General features: G+C 33.3%; 2 protein-coding genes across 11 annotated transcripts; both read right to left on the bottom strand.

The window, feature by feature from the left end:
- On the bottom strand, nucleotides 1–9,425 carry LOC110918574 (protein DECREASED SIZE EXCLUSION LIMIT 1). 3 transcript variants are annotated; one of them, XM_022162880.2, is made up of 14 exons: nucleotides 9,065–9,425; nucleotides 8,761–8,865; nucleotides 8,618–8,680; nucleotides 8,475–8,534; nucleotides 8,342–8,398; nucleotides 5,956–6,146; nucleotides 5,400–5,444; nucleotides 5,218–5,280; nucleotides 4,039–4,105; nucleotides 3,224–3,306; nucleotides 3,003–3,094; nucleotides 2,221–2,327; nucleotides 327–390; nucleotides 1–214 (listed from the first exon to the last, which is right to left on the bottom strand). In XM_022162880.2, exons 2-14 carry the CDS (start codon nucleotides 8,862–8,864, stop codon nucleotides 110–112), a joined length of 1,101 nt encoding a protein of 366 aa, XP_022018572.1. In that variant the 5' UTR covers nucleotide 8,865; nucleotides 9,065–9,425; the 3' UTR covers nucleotides 1–109. The 3 variants fall into 3 exon arrangements, with proteins under 3 accessions (XP_022018572.1, XP_022018565.1, XP_035840043.1); XM_022162873.2 differs by having other exon boundaries at nucleotides 5,218–5,308; nucleotides 5,400–5,458; nucleotides 9,065–9,412; XM_035984150.1 differs by lacking the exon at nucleotides 9,065–9,425 and having other exon boundaries at nucleotides 5,218–5,308; nucleotides 5,400–5,458; nucleotides 8,670–8,680; nucleotides 8,761–8,859.
- Nucleotides 9,426–11,203: 1,778 nt separating this feature from the next.
- LOC110918552 lies at nucleotides 11,204–14,845 on the bottom strand. 8 transcript variants are annotated; one of them, XM_035984141.1, is made up of 8 exons: nucleotides 14,650–14,845; nucleotides 13,950–14,068; nucleotides 13,279–13,500; nucleotides 13,007–13,183; nucleotides 12,682–12,802; nucleotides 12,106–12,264; nucleotides 11,866–12,020; nucleotides 11,204–11,783 (listed from the first exon to the last, which is right to left on the bottom strand). In XM_035984141.1, the coding sequence occupies exons 6-8, from the start codon at nucleotides 12,235–12,237 to the stop codon at nucleotides 11,360–11,362; spliced, it is 711 nt and encodes a 236-aa protein (XP_035840034.1). In that variant the 5' UTR covers nucleotides 12,238–12,264; nucleotides 12,682–12,802; nucleotides 13,007–13,183; nucleotides 13,279–13,500; nucleotides 13,950–14,068; nucleotides 14,650–14,845; the 3' UTR covers nucleotides 11,204–11,359. The 8 variants fall into 8 exon arrangements, 7 of the variants coding, with proteins under 7 accessions (XP_035840034.1, XP_035840031.1, XP_035840027.1 ...); XM_035984138.1 differs by having other exon boundaries at nucleotides 12,682–12,862; nucleotides 13,279–13,488; nucleotides 14,650–14,838; XM_035984134.1 differs by having other exon boundaries at nucleotides 13,279–13,488; nucleotides 14,646–14,836.
- Nucleotides 14,846–24,818: the final 9,973 nt, after the last annotated feature.

Raw genomic sequence — 24,818 nt, 5'->3', positions numbered from 1 at the left:
TTATCACGCACTTGAAACCCGTCTTCCTTTATATAACCGATTCAGCCCACATGAGTTTATAGTAACAAAACTATTTTGATCGAGATAATTAATAATGAAATAAATTAATTTAAGCAGAAGGCCGGGGAGGATAAAGCTCCCAAAGTGCCACAGTGGTGTCTTCAGATGCTGAAGCCATTTGTTTGCAATCTGCCGCGAATGAAATCGCATTGCACTGCAAAAAGGAACAAAACATTTGATGGTTATGACCCGTTTAGGATAAAACATAACCTACTTATAAGTAAGTGGGTCAACTGTGGTTTACTAAGCAATGGCTAATGGCATACCGTGGCACGATGATACTTCAAAATTGCCAAAGGATTTCCATTTCTGTAATTGTAAATCCTGATCCTGTCATCACATAATAATTGAGGATTAGATCATTGATGAGATTTAGAAAGGCTCTTGGAAATACGTTAACCGGTGATCCGCAACTAATACTGTTTTACGGTTTGATGATTCTTATATTTTATGCTTTTTGGTATCAGGGACCAACACTGTTATGGTGCGGCTAACAGTTGGGACGAAATATGTTACCATCCTTGTAATTAACTCAAATTATTACAAACAAATTAAACATTTGAGTACATATATGATTCTACCACAATACAAATCAGATAAAACTCAAAGATCTATACTATATAATAAAAGAAACCATTTTTGGGAAACTTGTCATCATATTAGGTCATGTCTTATGAATAATTATTATTTTAGTTTAATCTCTTCTAATTAATTATAGATAATCCTTCTACTAAATATTATTTAGTTTAATTATTATTACTTTTATATTTATCTATTTACTTCAAATTCAAACTTAGTGATCTAATTTGATATTAGAGTAAATTATGATTTTGGCCCCTGTGGTTATATATCATTTTTATCCATTTAGCCCAAAAAGGAATTTTTTAACATCTGAGCCCTCAACGTTCTTTTTCTAATCCTTTTGGACCCCAACGTCATTTTTTCTAACCATTTTGGCCCCTAAAAGTAAATGGACGAGGTTAGTGTTTGGGGCCAAAAAGGATTAGAAAAAAGACGTTGGAGGCTCAGATGTTAAAAGATTCATTTTTTGGCTAAAAGGGTAAAAGTGATATAACCATAGAGGCCAAAATCGTAATTTACTCTTGATATTAACTATATATTTGAACGTTCTGTTTAGTTTGGTATCAAATAGATTTTACCGTGTAATACATGAGGTTTTTTAAGATATAACTTTTTATTATTTGATAAATAAAATTAGATTTATTCAATTCGTACAATACACGGGGTTTTTTAAGGATATATATTTTTTATTATTTATTATAGAAAATTACATTTATTCAACCCGTGTAATACACATATTTTTAAAGATGTAACTTTTTCATTATTTAGTATATAAAATTACATTTATTCAACCTGTGTAATAAATGAGGTTTTTTAAAGATGTATTATTTTATTATTTGGTAAACAATATTACATTTATTCAACCTGTGTAATCCACATGGTTTTAAAGATATAACTTTTTTATTTGGTATATAAAATTATATTTATTCAACCCGTACAATATGGTTATTATAGATATAACTTTTTATTATTTAGTATATAAAATTATATTTATTCAACCCGTGCAATAAAGGAGGTTTTAAAAGATATATTGTTTTATTATTTAGTATATAAAATTCATTTATTTGACCCGTGTAATACACGGACGGGGTTATAACCTAGTACTACAAATAAAATAAAGTTAAATGAAATGGATTCTTTTCCTATGCCTTAAACATTGAGTTACTACTTATGTCAACAAAATTTGGTTACTTCAGTAAATACATAATTCAAATATTATATTAATCAATTTAAACTCGGCAGGACAGTGTCGTTTCATTCAAGTAATAAAACCACAAATCATACCGATCAGTTTAAAAAGTTTTGAAGCAGTGTTTAACTAAACAAGAAGGTTTGGTAACGGTTCACATTATTAGTTGTAGACACAGACCAAAACGAGACAGTCTGGTTGACCCATCCGGTTGTATTAATGATCTGACGTTTTAAAAACGAAGCAATTTAGAGTTTTGTAAGTGTTTGGATACACTTTATGTGAGTTTGACACACTCGAGATGTTTTCTTTTAAGTAGTTGTCCGCCTGACCAGTTATTGATAAATCACAGCCGTTTTCAAATGAATGAATGGATTAAAATTTTAAACCTGTGATCCCAACCAGCAGTGCCGAAAATTTTGCCATCCGCACGGATTGAAGTGCCAGCTATGCCAGGTCGCTCCAAACTAATTTCTTTCTTTACCACACAAGAACCCTAACACGTGTCAAACAAAACTAAATTGTTCAGTGTTTTTGTCAGACCAAGGAAGCATATTTCCATAAAACTAGCAGAAAAAGAACAATATATAATACAGGTGGCAAAATGGATGTGTTGGGTAGCAGGTCAAATATACAGGTGGAAATGGGTCGGATCGGAACCAACCAAAAACACTTTATGTACAAGTTTAATATTTTACAAATAATTGGCGTCTCGGATATGATTATAAAAATTTTATTATCTGAAAAAAACAATCCACGCATTAAAGAAGAGACTTTGATTTTTTATCCGTTCAAGTTTCAGTAAGTAAAGTACATGGATGGCCCCTGTGGTTAACCAAAACTTTGGATTTGGTCCCTGGCTTTTCAAAAGAACATGGATGGTCACTGTGGTTTGCATTTTGTAACACATTTAGTCACCAGCTAACAAATTTTAAGGTTTTAGCAGGTCCAAGTTAGAGACTAAATGCGTTACAAAGTGCAAACCACAAGGACCATCCATGTACTTTTGACAAAAGTTGGGGACTAAATGCGTTATAAAGTGCAAACATATGACCATCCACGTACTTTTGAAAAGCTAGGGACCAAATCCAAAATTTTGGTACACCACGGGGATATGCCGGCTACGATGTTATATAGAAGTTGATTTCAACATAAATATGGGCTTCCATACCAACGAATGATCCAAAGTAAACATGAAGATTTTGTCATCTGCGCCTCCTGAAACGCCCCCACTGAACATCTCATCCATAGACAGGCTTAAAACTAGTAAAACAAAGCAATCCATATGCAAGTATAAGCATACAAATAACATGGCTACACAAACGAGCATTTGGTTATAAAAAACAGTAATCGAGGCTCGCAATGAAAATTCAGTGGTCAGTCATAACAAACCTGGCTCTGAATGAAACCTTACAGAAGTCAACGGGACCCCGGGATTCCTTAAATCCCACCAACCCATTGTTCCATCCTCATAGCTGCATACATAATGATCGACTCGGTTTATGTTTTATCTCTAACGGGTCAAAGGGAAAAAGTTATAAAAGTTTAAGCTAAAAAGGAAACAAAACAAACATGGCCCAAAGTGTTTTTAAATGCATAAAATCCGCTGTTCAACTTTATTAAAAAAAAAAAAGATATTTATTGAAAAATATTCTGAAATCATATTTTACTCGCTGATTATTTATTAATATTTAAAGATTAAAATGTCATTTTCGTCCCTGAGATTTGGCCAGTTTCGCGACTTTTGTTTAGTCCAAAGGTTTGTTTTTCCGCATCTGGATCCAAAAAATTTTGAAATCTTGCCATTTTCGTCCGGCTCATTAACTCCATCCATTATTCTCCATTAAGTCAGGGGTATTTGCATCTTTTTGTTAACTTAAAGAGCAACTCGGTCTTTTTCACTTTATGTACAAGCATTTAGCATAATGTACAAGTATTAAAAATACCCTTGCTAAACAAAAAAAAACGAAAAATACCCCTCGCTTAACGGAAAATGGATGGAGTTAACGAGCCGGATGAATATGGCAAGATTTCATACCTTTTGGATCCAGATGCAGAAAAACAAACCTTTGGACGAAAGTCACAAAACTAGCCGAACCTCAGGGACGATAAAGGCCGTTTACTCAAATTTAAAAATAGAAAATTGAAATTGCTTAAAGAAGGGTAAAAAAACTAGGATAAATGGAAATAAGAACAAAGTGACAAACCCTGCTAAGACATGTAGAAATCCCTGTGATCCGGAAGGAAAAAACGCTTGAACTGCCATGCACATACCTGTGAAACAATAACGAAACGGATTACAAGGCACGTGAGGTTTGGCGAGTTTTATTATTTAAGAAATCAATTAAAAAATGACTAAAAAGGACAATACTGTGAAAGAAGGTGAGATTTTTTGTTGAATGAGAGTAAACGTCTGTCAAGTTACATTTAGAAAGACGGTAGTTACGTAATTTTGGTTCACTCTTAAACCATTGTTTTTGTCGCAGCTTTCATGAAACTGATTATTACTTGACCCTAGGGCTGCAAACGAACCAAACGAACACGAACACAAACAAGGCCTTGTTCGTTTTCGTTTGTTAAGGAAATAAACGTGTTCACGAATTGTTCATGAACACTTACCGAACGAGATTTTTTGTTCCTGTTTGTTCATTAATTAAATGAACGTTTTCGTGTTCGTTTGTTAATATAGGTAACAAACACAAGTGATGCAAGCGAACGCAAATGAATACAAAGAATGTAAACGAATGTTCATGAACACAAGTGAACACAAACAAGAATTCATGAACACTAGCGAACGCAAACAAACATATATTAAATTTCGAATAAAGTTGGCATCTTTCACCACAAACATTATATAATTCCACCCAAATTGTTAAAAGGTATGTACTGCACAATACACGAATATTGACTAAATATTTTATTAGTGGGAATTCTAAAGTATTTGAATAATATATAAAATTTTATTAGTGGGAATTCTAAAGTTTTTGAATAATATATAAGAATTAAAAACCCTCATAAGTTATCGAACATAAACGAACACGTTACCGAACGCTCACGAACATAAATGAACGAACACGGCCTTTGTTCATGTCCGTTCATTTAACTAAATGAACGAAATTCGTTCATTTCTAAAACGAACGGACACAAATGAACTTCCACCAAACGGTTCATGAACTGTTTGCTGAATGTTCGGTTCGTTTGCAGCCCTACTTGACCCCTAAATGATCAAATAATTAGAAGCCATGTCTGTTTATCCAAACACTCTAACTAATTGTTGAGTCATCAAGTCACAACGATCAGATAATTAGGTCTAAAATGCGAATCCAAACACTCTCTAATAAGGATATTAATCTAGTAATAAAATAATGTAGCATGTGAGCAAGTACCTTTTCCTTTGGTGAATTCATTTATAGAGGAACCGGAAGAATGTGGTAAAGTTGCAATTCTTTCTGCAGCATTGAGATCCCATATTTCAACCTTTTATTTGATACTTCAATTAAAATGTCATGTGGATAAAATAAGAAAGGGAATTTAAGAAGGAAATAGTAATTGGTGGTGAAGTGAATACCTCTGAACGCTCTCCGCCAGCCGTTGCAACATATGGACGTCCTTCCTGACAGTCATCATCTGATATCAGAAAATTATATGAAATGCTAGTTAATAAACCTCGATGTGACATTACAAACGGTGCTTACAACTTATGGACAGTTTGATTTGAGTTGTGGTTTTTCTCAAATGGGACAAACCGAAATAAAATAGCTAAAAGGGGAACAAGTCGAACATTTAGATAATTATCATAATGCCATTTTTGTCCCTGAGGTTTGACTACTTTTGCGACTTTTGTCCAATGGCAAGATTTCAAACTTTTGGATCCAGATGCGGAAAAACAAACCTCAGGGACGGAAATGGCCTTTTACTCTAATACTTATATATAATCATAACTAACGCAGCCATATTTATTCTTTTATAAAAAGAATACATAAACCCGCCGGGCCCATTTCATACCATACCAAGAATGTGACCCATTTCAAACCGAAGTCATTTTGGCCCGTTACCCAACCCGCCCATCATGACACCTCTAGTAAGTAAACCATCTACAAATTGTAAAGAAAATAAAAATGTACTTCTAAATATGCCGGAATTTTCTGCCTCCTCCTGGATGCCATGAGAACGTTCTTGACTAAAAGCTTCTATTACTTCTTCCACGTGATGAGGTGTCAGTTTTTCAGCTTTTTTTGTTTCAGCAGCAGGCCTCTTCACTAGCGAAAGCTTGCAGAAGTGGTAGAAATTTGCATCAATTGAGGCTGAAGGTATCCTGTTCAGACAAAAAGAAATTATCTTCTACAATTACATAGGTGTCTTATAATAATTTAACTGACACAACTAAATATCACTTGTTTATTGGAACACATTTGTAAGATTTACAGGGTTTATTTCTGAAAACTTCAAGACATTTTTTGTCAAATACATGAGGATAGGAACTGTAGGTTTATGACAATATTTTTATTTACATCATTAGACAAGACTTATACTAAAAGAATGCATTATTCTTTAAGTTAAGAAGAATAACGAAGCATAGCAATGGCCAAAAAACTTCTAAAGAACAAGTGAAAGTCTGTTTATATTTAGACATTGAATCTTAAACTTGTGGTTCTCATGATGTTGAATCTTAAACTTGTAGTTATTAATCTTAAACTTTGGTTAATATCGCTCTCCCTCGTGCGCACACACATATATATAGCAGATTTACAGTTTTGCTTGTTCAAATCTCAGGTTGTTCACATTTTCAAATTATGTTTGGGTTTTTTCTAGAAATTAAGGCTCAAGGGCTTGTTAACAAGCTCCAAAATCATTAATGAGTAACGAGGTGAGTTCAAGTCAAGCTTGGGCTCTTAACAACCTTAGCAACTAAACACGAATGGAAATTTACAGAGACTGACACAAAATTCTGGTAACACTGCATTTCAGAGATGTATCAACTAAACACCAATCAGTCTCTGTCCCGATTGTTTGAGTGTTATGTGTCTTAAGTCCAAGGCTTGATAGGAAACTACAGTCGAACCGGGGGTCTCACTGGAAGCAGCCTCTCTATTCCTACGGGGTAGAGGTAAGGCTGTCTACATCTACCCTCCTCAGACCCTACCTTAGCTTTGCTATTGGTGGGATTTACCGAGTATGATGATGATGATGATCTTATCATATGGTGCATAGTTGTTAAAAGCCATTCCATCTTGCGCCTAGGCCCATTTTCCAAGCTAGGGAGACAATTGTGCTTTAAGTCAAGGCAATTGCGCTTTAATTCTCTAGGTGATGATTCAGGCGCAGATTTCGGCAAGATTCCTAGATTCTGGATAGTTTCCGGCTAAATTCTCTAAATTCTGGCACGATTCCAGCCAGATTTCTACATTTATCTAAGGAAAACTACTTTTCTACACTAGTATTTTACAACTTTTGGTACTAAATAGATGATATTAAAAGTTATAAGATAGCTTTTGTTTATTTTATTTAAAAAATAGAATAAAATAAACAAAAGCTATCTTCATCCCACATTGAAATCGCACATGAGCCCTTATCCTACATTAGGTACGCGATCATCTCAGCCGTCAGATCTTCATCCCACATTGAAATCGCATGTTGGTTTTTTGTAACAATTTCGCATGTTGGTTTTTTAACATGCGATTTCATCAAAATTACCACATGCGAAATTGTTACAAAAAACCAACATGCGATTTTATCAAAATTATCACATGCGAAATTGTTACAAAAAACCAACATGCGATTTCATCAAAATTATCACATGCGATTTTATATCGCGTACGTAGCGTACGTTAAGCCATTTTGTACAATACACTTTTTCTAATTTTCTAATACATAAAATCATAGTTATTAAAGCGAGCGCTCAGGCGCGCCTAGGCGCAAATAAAGCCCCGGGCCCAATAAATCGCCCAAAGTGCGCCTCGCACCTTTAATAACTATGGTTCATGTCATAGTTATTAAAGCGAGCGCCCAGGCGCAAATAAAGCATCGGACCCAACAAATCGCCCTGAGTGCGCCTTGCGCCTTTAATAACTATGCATAAAATATTTTTAATTTTTTTCATTCTGCGCTCTTTTTTTCTCAGGCCCTCGCATTTTTTGCACTTTGCACCTAGGCCCCATGCGAGGCCTATGCGCCTCGAGTGCGCCTAGAGCCTTTAATAACTATGATATGGTGTATAACATTGCTAAGAACTGAGAAGCTTATTGACTGAAATTATGTAAATAAAGAAGCACTTATCAACTCAATGGAGGAGCTATTCCTTTTTTGTAACCTCTTTGACGCAAAAATTTGAAGTAAAAAAGGTTTTATGAAACTCAATGTTAAAGTAAACGTCTTTGATCTTAGACTCCATTATTTCACAGAAACTCCGAAAAACGGCATAATATCAGTTGGATTATAGTTAGACTTCATTTATCAAATTACAAAACCGACCCACACATGATCATAATTCATAGGGAATTGAACAGATACCTCGACAACTCCCCCTTTTCAATATCCCAACACCTAACAGTTCCATCTTTGCCCTGGCTGCATATGAACACAGTTAGATAGTATTACCACCAAAATGTTGAAATTAAAGAACATGAAATAAGCTAACAAGAACCTGATAACTTTGTTGTCTCCAATCGAAACACTTATAATCCCATGTGCAGCACTATGTACCCTGCATTCAACACCCCCCACCATGTAGAAGTCATATCAAAACCGAATAAAATACAAAACAAAGCCAAGACTTCGCAGTCACACCATGCCGATGAAATAGTTCGATGTTGCACACTATCCCAGATTCTTAACTCACCATCTGAAGATCTGCACAAAAAAAAAAAAAAAACCCAATTTTAATTCATGTGACAGTTAGCATGGGAACATAGTATGATCAAAATACTAACCCTGAGAATACCAAATTCTGAGTAGGATGGAAGCAAACGTCCATGACAGAAGCACGATGGCCTCTCAGTACAGCCACTGGACCAGGGGGTGGTCTCTTGCTCATTCTGTCATTCAGACATTTTATCAAACACCTTGTGGGCACTATTTTGAAAATGCTTAATAACCCCACAGATTATTATATTAACGACTTTTTTTTTTCTTATGGAGTTTACAATACATGTTAATGTTGGCTTTGGAAGTAATCAAGCTGATATTCAAATAAAAGGGTGCCAAATTCTGGAATTTGTTGAGATAGATTCTTACTATGTACTAGGAAGGTCGCCGGAGCAGCGTATGTGACTGCCGGTGGTGGTTGTTGTCCTGACTGCTTAAACCAGTGGAAGGCAGAACAAAATTCCGATCACCGGTGGTAGGGCAGCGTTAGCGTAGAGTGAGAATAAGAATGTTCAAGTGCTTGAAATGTCAAGTCGGTAACTTTGACACAATACTAATTGCTGAAGGACCAAATCGAAATTTGAGGCAAGGTGTGTAAATTAATAAAATATAAAAATAAACATGGTATTCAAAAAGCTCGTGAGTCATTCCAAAAAGCTTGGTTGTAAACGAGCCGTTTTGGCCGATTTATAAACGAGTCGAGCTCGAGCTAGGCCGAAGCTCATGAACCTGCTCAAATTATTTTATTGAGTAAACTGTTATTTTGGTCCCTGACGTTTGGTCACTTTTGCCACTTTAGTCCAAAACTCAAATCTTTTGCATTTGGGTCCCTGTGGTTTCAGTTTTATTGCCATTTTGGTCCAAAAATGAAATCAGGTCATATTTGTCTTATAAAATCCTATAATTTTTTCATTTTCTTCAGGGGCAAATCAGGTCATATTTGTCTTATAAAATATAGTATTTATTTATAAAAAAGAAATGATTATTTTGCCCCTGCGGAAAAGGACAAAATAGCAGGATTTTATAAGAAAAATATGACCTGATTTCATTTTTGGACCAAAATGGCAATAAAACTGAAACCACAGGGACCCAGATACAAAAAGTTTGAATTTTGGACTAAAGTGGCAAAAGTGACCAAACCATAGGGACCAAAATGGCAGTTTACTCTATTTTATTTAATATTGATGAATTTTACTTTTAAATGTATTAAAATATAAAATATGTGGAGGAATTGAAGTGTTAAACATTTTAATTTTATAAATTAATAAAATATAAAAATAAGAGAAAATAATAAAATATATACATACAATATTTCTAATATGCCTTTCCGTCTTTTAAATATTAGAAAGATAAAAATAATACGTATAGATATGTGTAACTTTTATTAATTTTTAGTTTTTTACTAGAGGGTAGGCCCGTGCGATGCACGGCATGACCAAGAGTTAGTGTCCTTCATTTTGTTGTGCGTTTGGGGAAAATGTTTATGTATGGATAAAAGATAATTAGCCAAAAGACAATATAAGAGAAGCCATACAAAACGTGATAAGAGCTTGTACCATAAGCCGGCCACACAAAATCTAAGGCGTGCATAGCACAGGAAACTTTGTTTGCGGAATCTGTTTAAGAACAAACATGTATGCCAAGTCTAAAAACATACATTACAGGAAAAAAAAACTTAAAGGAGTTCATATTCCATTATTTTGTACTAAAAACTTAGGCAGAACTTTAACCTGGATGATGTATATATTAGTAGTTCATATTCCATTATTTTGTACTAAAAAGTTGATAGAATGTAACTCCGTTCAAGTAAATTCCCATTTATGAACTGCAGTTCAAGCTCGTTGAAGTTCAATTCATTCCATTTAGCTATTTGGCATGTATAAATAGGGGAAAAAAGCATAAACTAATGATTTAACTTAAATATCCAAACGAACAAAGAAGCATAAACAAATTCACTACAAATTTCATCATAATCGACATAAAGAAAGGTAACCTGCCGACTTGCCGCGAGTAAGTTCCATTACAACGCATTTTAACACTAAAGCGATGGGTTCGTATGCGTTCTCAAATCAAAAAAGCACATATCAAAACCAATGGTGTCGATCGTTTCTATTTTGCAGTTCGGCCACCAATAGGCTGATCACTTCAAAGGATCATGCTTCAGTCCAAATTAATGTTGGTCATTCGGACGAAAATGGTCTATATACTGGTCAATTTTCCACCTTTGCACTCTGCGGTTTCGTGAGAGCCCAGGTTTGTCTTTTTTTTCCAATTTTACAATAAAATATTATTTTATAATGTTGGAACAGTATATTATTACAATGCTCGTTATAAAACTTTATGGGTTATCTTTTTCACTTTTACCTGTATGGATCAAAACTGTTATCAGATTAAAAGTAATATATTGAAAACATATGTTAGCTCTTGTTTATTATTATTTATTAGTTTATATTATTTATATCTATTTTTTCATATTTTTTCCATTTAATAAGTATCAGTTTCATAGTTAGTCATAAAGAAATAAACATGATGTTTGTATCATATAATATTCAATTTTGAACATTTACTTAAACACAACACAAATGGATATGTAGTTATGTGGTTCATGGAATTTGGTAAGTCAAAAGTATATATAGAAACTTACATGTACTTTCTGATTGTTTCTTAGAGCTTAACCGGTGTTGGTATTGTCATCGCCCCTTTACCCTTCCTAGTCATGGGAGTATGAGTGGTAGATCCAACGGATTGACAATTGGTTTCGTCTGGGAGCACACGCTTGCAGTTGAAGCTCTCAAAGGCCCCATGATGGTAGTATGTGGATGTGTCAACTTGGATGGTTCGGGTGGTGCCCACAAGTGAGTGTAAGCAGTTTGGGAGCGCTGAGATGCTACCGTTAGATTTCTGTATCATGACTGGAGTGAAGCTATCCTGGATGCTTTCGGAATAAACGGTGTAGATATGCGAGAGACCCGATTCCACATTGAGTATAGACTGAGCAGTGGTGCTTGTTAGAATCTGTGCAGTGTCATCGAAGCACACGATGACCGCATTTGCCGTGGAATCGAGCACATCAAGTTCAAGATGGAACCTGCTGAAAGTTTTTTTTTCAGATGTGAAAGTGTATAAAGGCGTTTGCCAACGCATATAACTATAGAATACAAAAACCGAACCTTGCTCGGGGAAACATAACTGGGTTTTCACACCACAGCTCCCCGTGATCACGCGATACACCTTTCATGCATTTTCCTCCTCCACACATAAGTCTGAACCACTCTTCGCTATTACGTACGCCTTTAATCACCACACGAAAATTGAACTCAGCATTCTGCATGGATTAGAAGAAACATATTTAATGTATGGATAATAATAATGCCGGGGGAAACAATCGAAATTATAGAAAGTGTTGATACCGTGTGTTTCTTATTTTCTCGATCATGGTGTAATATTTCTTCAAGAGTCGCCAAACTTTCTGAACAGTTAGCAACAGCAGTGGTTTTCTTCATGTTGGCAGGTGTCTTCCGATATTCAGTCACAGGTTGCATAATGAAAGGGAGGATGCTTGAATGTGGCTGTGTATTTATAGAAACACGATAAGTAGGCTCTTGGGATGACCTCTAGCAGTTTTCATTTTAATGAAAGTTTAAATGCAAAAATGTTATAGGATTTGAATATGAGAAGTCATCAGGTGTAAAGTTGCTCACACATCTAATTGCATTAATGATAACAAATAATAATAATAATAAATGATGATAACATATATTTTGATGTTATGGAATCTGAATATGAGAAGTCTATATATGTATAAATCTATATTATTAAATAAAATGGATGAGTTAATTGGTTAAAATATTATTTGAAAATCGTTTGGTAATTCCTGAAAAAATGAAAAAAAAAAAAAAACCAATTTTAGCAAAATAAACAAAAACCATTTCATAAATTTTTTTTAAAATGTATGATAATATGAACTATGAAGGCTGAATAAGTACCAGATACGCTCCGTCTTCTCCGGTATTGATGGTTGCGTGAAATACGACAGAACTTCGGTTAGCATATCTTCGGAGCTAATATTGGATGTCCATGTCGATTTCGAAACCGAAGAATGATTACCTGACCACAATAATTCCTAGAATTAACATCAGCTCCATTATCAAGCAGCAATGCAACAATCTAAAACCACAAAACACCAAAAAAAAAACAACATAACCACAATAATTCATAGAATTAACATCAGCTCCATTATCAAGCAATAATGTCCAAGTAATACCGGGTTTCCAATCGTGTCCGTTACATAGAAAATGTTTAGAGCCATACCCATTGTTGTAGATATCTCGGCCTGTGCTACGTTCATCGCGTTTTCTCTAAACGTTCGTGTCACTTGGGCCAACAGTCCGGGTTTGTCGGGTTTGAATAGCTCGAGACGCACACCCTCGGGTGCCCTTCTTTCAACCGCGACTTTTAAACACATGATCACTCGTTGCTTTTCGGCTTCTGAACTAACATCAGCTCCATTATCAAGCAATAATGTCCAAGTAATACCGGGTTTCCAATCGCATCCGTTACATAGAAAATGTTTAGAGCCATACCCATCTGAAGTTGAAAGCTGAAATTTCACAGGTTTTATATCCCAACCATGAACATGGTCGGAGTTGCAGACACGCCGCCCAAACCGCCTGCCTGACCGCCCAAGTTGTAGGCGGAAGTAGAGGGTGTAGGTCCCACAAGGAAAAGGAAACTCGACCTCACCATCGACTTCAAACCACCAAATTTGTTGGAGATAAGCAACTGAACGGAATCTGCATAAAAAACTACCAAATAAGCCTTATATATTAGTAGCATATCTCTCATCTATTTTACATATATATACCTATTTATCAAGTAAACAGTTCATAACTTCTTCATCGATTAAGTAACTTTTACATATTAACCTTCAACGCACCGTAGCTTTGACCAAACTTTGACCCAAAACTACACAGGGGCACGCCTTTTTGCCCCTGATCGACACTTTTTAAACCAAAAGGCGGGGTTGAAAGCAGAATTGCTAGAACAAATCTAAACCATTCATTTCTTTTAAAGTGAAATAAAAGTTGGTATATTTATAAAAAGATTAAATGATTTCCTTACCTAATTAACTAATTTCTCTACTTTTATTTTGCTCTCTCTTCCTCATAACAAACTTCGTACACATGTGCAGATCGGAGAATTATAGTGAATTTACATGTGTGAAGATGTTTAGAATATAGATGTAGACTTTCACCTGGATTCCTCTGTAGAAATCCAACTCCAGTATCTACGATCGTCAATCCCAGTTATCGCTAATCCATTGGAAGATATCAAAACACAAGCTTTTCCTGTGCCTTTATCCAACCAAACTTTCTGCAAAAAAAAAAAAACCAAAATCATATCAATAAACTTTATTTAAAAAAAAAAAAAGCAAAAGAACCCATTTCAAGAAACATCAAGATCACACCATCTGCTTTAGTAAATTACTACCTAACTCAATTCAGTATCAAACCAAATTATCATGTCATCATTGTGGGATGTTTTGGATGTGAGTATGCATCATGCATTTAAACTAATTATTGCAATTTCAAACAAATTATAATCCGCTTTACAACTCTGTTTCTAACAAAACCTAATCACCAACCAAAATACATATTCAATTACACATAAACACATACAAAAGTGAAGTCTTTATGCAACAAAAATTGTTTCTAAATAAAACCAAAAAGAATCCCAAAATCAAATCAATACACTTCACTAAAAACACAAGGATCCAATTCAAAATTACCACTATTGTTATTTCAAGTTAAAATCATCAGTTTATAGTACAGATTCCAAACAAATAATAATCCAATTTACAAATCTGTTTCTAACATACCCTAATCACCAATCAACAAACAAATTCAACCAATACACACAAAACACTAATAATTGGCAAGAACAGAATTACCTACGTTTCAAACCCTCTTCTGGCCTCCCGAGTCCCGAGCGCACCACACCACCGAAGTCTCCATCTCTGGCAGCCGACACCAACCGTTCACCGTAGGCTGAACATCCAAAGGAGTTCCTTGAAATGGTGTGATCGATTCCACAGCTTCAGAGGTTGAGAGAACCCTAATTAAAAGGAATAAGGTGGATGGAGGCGGACTTATGATTTTGTAATATATTATTTTAATCAATATTAATTTAAGTATTGCATTTAAAACATCATAAATGTTGATTTTAAAATAGAACATGTAACTAAATTTTAGATTATATATAGATGTTATCAATATTTGTAAAAGAAATCTCAGTTAAAAATGTCATGTGCAATACACATGAGGGTAAAATGGTCATTCCCTCTTAACTCTTTTAATTCCCGATTTATAACCCACACCAACCCCTCACCAACCCAAGTTCATCTCTTTAATTATTCTGTCATCAAATTAGGGTTTTCTTCATCTTGCAATCGATCATGGTTTTCTGCCATTGTGGAAAAGAGGCAATAATTCAGACATCATGGACAAGCAAGAATCCTGGTTTTCTGGAATCGATCTGAATCGGGACTGTTCCAGATAGATAGAATTGTGAACCTATGATGGTTGATTCTTGGAAGAAATGGAGTTTGTCGGACAAACCGTGAGGAAAGAGTTCGAAGGATTTGGGGTTTTTTCGGGAGTTGTGAAATCATACGATTCCGAATTGTGATTGTTCGAGATCGGTTACGACGATGGTGATTATGAAGAAATTGATTTTTCGGAGTTGATTGTTGCTCGTGTGGATGCATATGGAGTTCGTACGGTAAATCAGTCTTCGTATCTGCATCATATCATTCAAAGTGTGTAGGTATTGCCACTAGTCTTTTGCCAGATGGAGATTGGTATTGCCCAAAGTGTGTAGTCGATAAGAAAAATCTGGATATTAATTCAAGAAGCAGATTTATTGGGGGTTGACACACATGGACAGTTCTATTATAGCACATGCGGATACCTCGTGGTGTAAGTTCTTTGTTTTCAGTTTTAGTAATGAAGTAATTTCTTTTCTTGTTTTGATTGTTTTCAAATTTTGTTGTTGATTGAACCTTTTGCTGAATTTGCAAGTCAGATCCCTGTGATGTTGAAACCTCGTATCATTACTATCACATGAATGAGTTCACTGCTCTCATCGATACACTGAATTTGTTGAGTGGTCCTTATAGAGATATATCAGATGCCATCACCAAGCACTGGCATTTATACAATAAGCTTTATGGAGAAAAAAGTAAATTAGATACAGAAAAATCAGGAGAACTAGAGAGATCGTTGGTGTGGGATATAAATGGGAAATTGAAGAGGTTGAGAGGAAAATGACCAGTTTACCCTCATGTGCATTGCACATGACATTTTTTAACTGAGATTTCTAACCAGATTTGGCCTAAAGGACAAAACGTGCAAGATTTTGAAAGGTTAAGGACACCTCCTGTAAACTTTTGGCCAAAAGGACAGCGCCTGAAATTTGATGTAAACATAAAGGACAAAACTTGTAATTTACTCTTTTAACATATTTCATTTTCTTTATACAGTAAAAATCTATAAAAAAAAGGGGGAATTTTATGTGTGAACCTACATTTTTTACTCATGTTTTGATCGATTGCTAATTATCTTTCTTTGCATAGAGCTCTTAGAAACATATAGGTGTGTTTAACAGATAATGTTTGCAGACTTGTGGGTAAAACCTCACATAAACATGAAATTGGACACATACCAAACATGATATGCGTATTCTTAGGTTGACACAAACATGAGCTTTTTTTGACTGATTATCGTTCTTCAAATTCATCTAATAAATGCTTCTTAAATATGTGAAACTGACCCAAATAAATGGAATCGAGTATTTTTACAACTCACTTTTATTAGTTAACCAAGCATTTTCACAACACATTTACTAAGGGGTTGTTTGGCAACTTCTAAATTGGTAAATGTTGAACTAGTAAAAGGTCTGAACCATTAAGTGTTAAACCAATAAGATGTCTAAACCATTAAGAGCCAGTATAATGTTTAACTGTTCAGAGGCAAATGTCTGACCACTTCAGATAAGAGGTCTTAGCCATTCAGACTCAGTATAATACTTAACTATTCAGAGGCAAATGTCTGAATCATTCAGACATCTACTCGTGAAACAAACAGTCTGAACCACTAAATAGTCTCTAATTATTTTCACAGCTCACTTATGGACAAAGGTAGTTCACAATTACATAACAGGGACTAAATCAGAATGAAAACCCAACAAGTAACAACCAATCAGAAATAAACGTCTAGCGTGGTTGCACCAAGTTGTAAACAAAGGTTATTACACACTTACACCATGGTAAGGATTCTATTCTCTTTTGCTTAATCTTCCGAGTTGCCCAGCTTCACCAATTTATAACGAAATCCTGGTTTGCCAGAGAGGAGAGACTTTATCTGAGAACCCCAATTCTTTATCTATTTTTCTGCCCCAAAAGCCACTACGATCTTTCAAGTTACACCCAGTTAATAACGCCATTAGCGTTGTTTGGTTGTTTCTGGTTGTGAAGATCATCTTTGGTTCCCAATTTTGGTGCATACCATGGCTTTCTTGTTAACCACCATGTTGTACAAGTTTTTGAACCTTTCACGAAACAGTACTTCCGATAGCCATATATCTTCCCAAATCTTATCATACCCCACGTCACAAATGAGTTTATCACATACATTAACATTCGTCTTTATTAAAGATATTTAATTTAATTTAAGAATAAAGAATTCAACAGGAACTACAAATTTTTCTTCAAAATATAACGATCCATTTGAAAAGAAAAAAAAAACAATCCTCACGATGGGTTTTAAAAAATCCATGAGCCGGTACGGCAAAAGGGACAATATATTAAGTGTAACAAGTAGTATCGGAGTAACCCTTAAGGATTGTTTGGGTGTGTGGCAACACTCAACAATGATATCGACACTTTGTTGAGAAGGTAAGAAATATGAGTGTGTTATAGAAAGAAAATTCCCATATTGTTGCTGATAAAGCAAAGAAATGATAGTTTCTAAGAAATACCTAGTAAAATTATGCACAAACGATTTGAAGCTATAATCACCAAGAACAATATGATTTGGAACTATAATCACCAAAAACTTTCTTATAATTTAACATCATGATGAACTCTTGAGAATTTCTGTCATGTGTGAATAACTTTTTTAGCATATTAGAATATGTAAGACATAAATAGACTTTTATTAACTTCTTTTCTTAATTGTTATTTTTTTTATAAATAGTATATTTTTATGTATTACAAGGTTTATAAGGAAATTTATTTTAAATTTAAGGGCAAAAAGTGTTTTATTAACTAAAAGTTGTATTAAATGAAACAATCTTATGATATATTTTTTCGATAAGAGAGAATTACGTTGTAGGATAATTTTGATCTTATAGGGTAATTTTGATCTTATTAGGTAATTTTGTAGAGTATCATAATCTTACTATATAATAAAAGAAACCTGATTTTGGACACGTGTCATTTATTGAAGATGTCTACATTTGTAATTTCCTACCTTTTCATACTTAATATTATTATTTATCAAATTGACACTTTTTTATTTAGTTTACCCTTATCTCTTATTTTATGAATAAAAAAATATCGATTATTCTATCTCTTATTTTCATATTGCATTTTTTTTTTAATTTAGTTTGTACTTATCTTTTCCGTTCAAATGGGACGGAAGTAAAATTATTGGGTTTCACATTTGTAATTAGTTATTTTTTTTATTAAGATGCTATCGTTCTATTTGCTCATGTTCAAAATGATCAGAAAAAAAAACTCAGTTATTTTTTTTTCTAGGAAATCATAATCCTTTTATTTGATTCAATCATTCTAGAAGTTTTAAAACTAAAATATAATCTATCACAATCAAATTCACATTTCAAAACCCTCAAAATTCAACCATTCAATAATCACAATTACTAACACGTATAAGCCCATATATAATCTAACCTACTTTTAATAAAGGATTCCTACATGAAATTCATAAAGACTTTTTGTTAGGGTTATTGGATTTTATCACCTCAAACTATTGGTTATTGGTCGCGACCTCCCAAACTATCACTTTGACGCCCGCCACCCCCAACTTAACACTTAGTGTGTTCTGTCACCATGCCGTTAACTGTTCACTAAGTTTTGATCATGTTACTATACTTTTGAGGGTGTCTTAAGATCCCTAAAACCTTTCTAAGATCCCTATGACACTCTCAAAAATATAGTAACAGGATCAAAGTTAGTGATCAGTTAACGACGTGATAACAGAACATACTAAGTGTTAAGTTGGGGGTGACGGACGTCAAAGTGATAGTTGGGGGTGGCAGCGGCCAATAACTAATAGTTACGCGTGATAAAATCCAATAACCCTTTTTGTTATACACTTAATTGCATATATAATCTAATCAAACTTTTAATAATGTATATATGTGTGGACGTTCGGAGGGCAAAAGTGAAATTGCACTAATTTTAACGTTATTTCACTAAGTTTGTGAAAATAACGTTAAAAGCGGTGGACGGTTAATCATGCATCATCATCATGTGGTGGCGTTGATAGCAGAAAGACAAAAGGGAACATGCACTAATCGGTCTTTGTTCCGATTGCTGAATGTTATGTGCCTTATGTCCAAAGCTTGATGCAAAACTGCTATCGAGTCAGGGGTCTTACTGAAAGCAGTCTCTACATCTTACTCTCCTTAGACCCTACCTTAGCTTTGCTATTTGTGGGATTTACTGAGTATGATGATGATGATGATGATTTAGTATATATAATTAGATTTATTCAACCCGTATAATACACGTGGTTTATAAAGATATAATTTTTTTTATTATTTAGTTTATAAAATTACATTTATCCAACTCGTGTAATATACAAGGTTACAAAATTACATTTATTTAACCCGTGTAATACACAGTGTTTTTAAAGATATAACTTTTTTTATTATTTAGTATATATAATTAGATTTATTCAACTCGTACAATACACGGGTTTTTATTATTTGGTTTATAAAATTACATTTATTCAGTACAATACATGAGGTTCTTAGAGATATCATTTTTTTTATTATTTAATATATAAAATTACATTTGTTCAACCCGTGTAATAAACGAGATTTTTATAGAATAATTGTTTTAATTTAGTATATAAAATTACATTTATTCAACCCGTGTAATACACGGGTTTCTAACCTAGTTACTCTACAAATGATAATATTGATCTTGTAGGGTAATTTTGATCTTTGTAGAGTAATTACGTGTAAAATAATTACGAAAATACCATCATGTCTTTTTTACTTTGTGGTTTTTTTTTACTTTTCTATTTCTTTCGTACGTTTTATACAATAACATACTTTGTACGTGATATTTACTATAATTTATTATCATAACATAATTAAATTTACACGTCAAACTTGTCCTGAAAGACAAGGATTAACTAATTAAGGGAAAACTATAAACATTCATGGTATTTTTTTAGTTTGTCGACATTGGGGGGGGGGGGTTTCACTAGTGATAGAATTTATCACTTACAAGTACCAATCAAGTTCCGCTATAAACATTCATGGTATTTTTTTAGTTTGTCGACATTGGGGGGGGGGGTTCACTAGTGATAGAATTTATCACTTACAAGTACCAATCAAGTTCCGCCATGTCATCGACCATTTTTCCATCACTCATAACCTTTTTTAGTGGGGGTGGTCATCACTCACCACCACACCCAACAATTTTCCCCCAAACAACAATTACACTCACAAAACAAAACCTTCACGCGTTGAAAAAAATAACAAAAATGGAATTGCGTGATGCTATAACGCGTTATAGCAAGGAGGCGGGGTGGGGGAGATAATAGTTCCACGCGTTATAGTTGTTTCCGTGATATTATCACGTACCCACCCCGTGGGCTCTTACTATTATTGTTAAGTTTTTATCAAAAATTATTATCCAAGTTTTATAAGGTTTATATATTATCGTAGCAAATCGTATTAAATGCATGTATTTTAACAATCTACAAATTTTGAATGCTTAGACAACAAAAATACCCCAAGTTTTATAAAGTATATACATGTTTTATTTTCAAACGACCAATAAATGCCTTAACAGAAACTTTAAACTCAAGGTTTAATCCTAAATTAACCCAGTTACTCCTTGAGATTAATCTTGATATTATTCTCTTTCAATTTATGTCTATCGGTTAAAGTCTTAATAAACTTAGTTGGTGTATGTATCCAATTAGAAGTCATTGTTTGATTAGGATATAGATAACTTGATGATCAAGTAATATATAGTATAAATATAGGTTTATGAATCTTGTAATGTATTGTTTATTTGTGTTTATGATCCAATTCTTCCCACACTCCAAATATAATCTCCATCAATTACCGCCATCTTCACAACATTTTCCTTGATTTGTTTCTTCTATCAACAACCTAAAACTTCATCTTCATCAACTTTTTGTTTGTTTATTTCAGATGGATATCAATCTATTTCCATTAATATCTATACCAAACATTTTCAACCAAGACCCACTTCAAAGACCGGTGCATTATAAGTTTGCACTGACCAAGGAAGAGATCTCTAAGAATTTAAAGTTGTCGAATTATTGTGGAAGCAAAGAAGAAGGCGAAGTGTGTGTCATATGTCAAGTTGAGTTTGAAAATAAGGAGACGTTAGGTGTTCTTCGATGCAAACATCGATACCACCCCGAATGCATCAAAGGATGGTTGATCAGGCAGAATGTTTGCCCTTTGTGCAAGGCTCAAGGCTTAAAGATCACTTTGAAGATGTTTTGGATGAATTTGTTAAATCATATGGTACAAAAACTGATTCTTTTTTCCTTTCGGGTATGTTGAAATTGTTTGATTAACGTACATATAGGCAAGGTAGTTGGGCATTCATATATATGTATTCGTCTTTAATATAAGAGAATGATTCAAGAAAAAAATTTAATAACAGCTGGTTATAATTGAAGAGTTAATTATACAAATAATCTTTGTGCTTTACTCAAAATAATTGTCGATTAAAATTCAATGTTGCCGTCAAGGTACGACCCAAAGAGTTACACTTTGGGCAACGAACATATAACGGTGTTTTAGTCGTTACTCACCGGATCACGAAGTAATAAGCGTAATAAAAGAAACGGGTAATTGTTTAGAATAATTACGGAGAACCGGATTTAATATTATAATTAATTTGTTAATTGTAATAAATTATATATATATATCTATACTATATAATAAAAGAAACCAATGGAGGGACACATGTCATTCATTGGAGCCATCTATTTTTTAGTTTTATCATCTCTATCTCCTACTTATTTATAATTAATATTAATTAAAAGATAATTATAAAATAAAATTTAACAAGTTTCGATTATTTATAAAGCTTTTCGTATTTTATTATGGCTTATTGCATATCTTACATGTAGTGGCCCATGTCAGCCCATTTGGTTCATGCAAAATAAATTAATAATGTCTTAATGTTTCACCAAGCAATTAATAATACAAATAGTGTTTGTTTTTTTTAACTACAATTAAGCACCCCACGTTGTGGCGGAGATGTAAAAGCATGTCAAATAGCACCAATTCAACACAACTGTCAGCGACTATCAACGCTGAAGTTGTGGCGTGCTAAAGCGAAGAAATAGACCGAAATGTAGAAGACTTAAAAAAATAACTAAGTCGATCTAGGACTCATGCGTTACGACGAACCTTAAAACGAAAATCTAGGAACGATGAAAAGTATAAGGGAACAAAATTGAAGTAAAAAAGTTGTGAGGTTAAATTACAAAAGATAAAAAGATTTGGGTTAAAAGAAAAAAAAATCATTTTTGTGAGGTTAAGATTGTAAGAAACCAAAAGATAGAACGTATAAAAAAACAAAAAAGTCAACCAATGACTCACGCGTTGCGACAAACCTATAAAATAAAAACGATAAACGTAAAATCTTGGACTATACATAGACGTTACGCCGTATTACCTCGCAAAATTATGAACAAAACGTAAAAACGTTGAACCACACATACACATTGCTTCGTGGTAACTCGCAAAATTTAGTACGAAACGTAAAACAAAAATATACGAAAGATGAAAAGTATGAGGGAACAAAGTTAAATATAAAAAAGTTGAGGTTAAATTGTAAAAAGAAGAAAAGTTTTGGCTTTAAAGTAAAAAAAAATTGAATTTTATGAAGTAAAAATTGAAAAAAATTCAAAGATTTGGGTTAAAAGTAAATTTCAAAATTTTTTGAAATATATCCAAAACGTATAGTATACACTCTATGCATATAAAACTATAAAAAAAGTTGAGGTTAAATTGTAAAAGAAGAAAAGTTTTGGCTTTAAAGTAAAAAAAAAGTTCAATTTTTTGAAGTTAAATTGCAAGAAATTCAAAGATTTGGGTTAAAAGTAATTTTTTTTAAACACCCAAAACATATAGTACAACACTTTATGCATAAAAAAGTTACTAATTTATAGTATATTAATAATATAAATTTAAACAATTCGTATAGGAGATAATATAGTCTTTTGAAAGATTTATTAGATTTCAAAATTATTTATCTTGAAATTAACAAAAGACGTACACTAAATATAAATTAATATAATATAAAGAGTTAAATATCATTTTAGTACCTGAAGTTTGGGCCATTTTGTCAATTTAGTCCAAAGATTTTATAATACACGGGGTTTATAAAGATATAATAAGATATAACTTTTTATTGATTGTATATAAAATTACATGTGCTCAACCCATACAATACAGTACAATACATGAGGTTCTTAAAAATGTAACTTTTTTCATTATTTAATATATAAAATTAAAATTACTTAACCCATACAATACACGAGGTTTTAAAAATATAATTTTTTCATTATTTAATATATAAAATTAAATTTATTCAACCCATGTAATAAACGAGATTTTTAAAGATATATTGTTTTATTATTTGATATATAAAATTATATTTATTCAACCCGTATAATAAACGAGGTTTTTAAAGGTATATTTTTTTATTATTTGATATATAAAATTATATTTATTCACCCCGTGTATTACACGGGGTTCTAACCTAGTATATATATATATATATATATATATTGTTAATTATTTAGATGATTAAAAGGAGAGATAATTGTTTTAGTTATGAGATAATTATGGAGGAGTTGTGATTAGATTACAATTAGGGATGACAATCGAACCCAAACTCAATGGGTAAACCCGAAACCCGACACATCTGGGACGGGTTTAGGGTCGGTTAATCGGGTTTGGGACTAGTTTTTATTTTTTTTCGCAGGTTTGGGATGGGTTTGGGATTTGATGATATACCCGTTTACCTGACCCGATTACCCGATAAAGTAAACCCGTTTACCCGATTGTATACCCGATATAATTTCTTCTATATTTTTAAATATGTAAATATATAATACATCATTTTTTTCTATACACATAGGTATTTTATCCCGTATACATTATAGTTATTTGATATATTTCTTTAGTGATAATACTAAATGTAACTGATTAGTAGTGATAGGTTTTGGGTCGGGTATACTCCATGGGTAAACTTTTTAAAATTAATGGGTTACCCGAAACCCGCGGGTATACCCGATACCCGATGGGTATTTACCCGCTAGAAACCCGACGGGTTTTGGGACGGGTTTGGGACAAACTTATCTAATCGGGTTTGGGGTTGGTATTACCTAAACCCGTCCCAAACCCGACCTATTACCATCCCTAATTACAATTCCTAATCCTTGTATATCTTTAAGTTAAAGACTTCCATAAAAATCTCTATATGATCTATCAAAAGCTGATAGATATTAATTAAAAAAGGGACATACGAAAGTTGATACAAGTGGATGACTAATTAGTCTCCAACTACAACTCTCAAATATATATACACGTGACTTTTGTAAGTAAGGAGTAGAGGCTTTTCAAAAGTCCGCAAGAAACAGAAACAATATACGTAACTTCAATTTTGACTTTTGATCGGCTGTCGCAAAAGAACAAAAAGAAGGAGAAGCAACAATTTACAAACAAGTCACTTGTTTCTTTGATTACGCATAAGGTTAGGTTTTGAACTTTATTCTTTTTAGATTTAGGTTTCGTTTGAAATCGTTTC

Source organism: Helianthus annuus, chromosome 2 (assembly GCF_002127325.2).
Source record: "Helianthus annuus cultivar XRQ/B chromosome 2, HanXRQr2.0-SUNRISE, whole genome shotgun sequence".
Classification (NCBI taxonomy): domain Eukaryota; kingdom Viridiplantae; phylum Streptophyta; class Magnoliopsida; order Asterales; family Asteraceae; genus Helianthus; species Helianthus annuus.
Note: the sequence above shows the minus strand (reverse complement) of the source record. Positions and strands in the feature narration are given on the sequence as shown.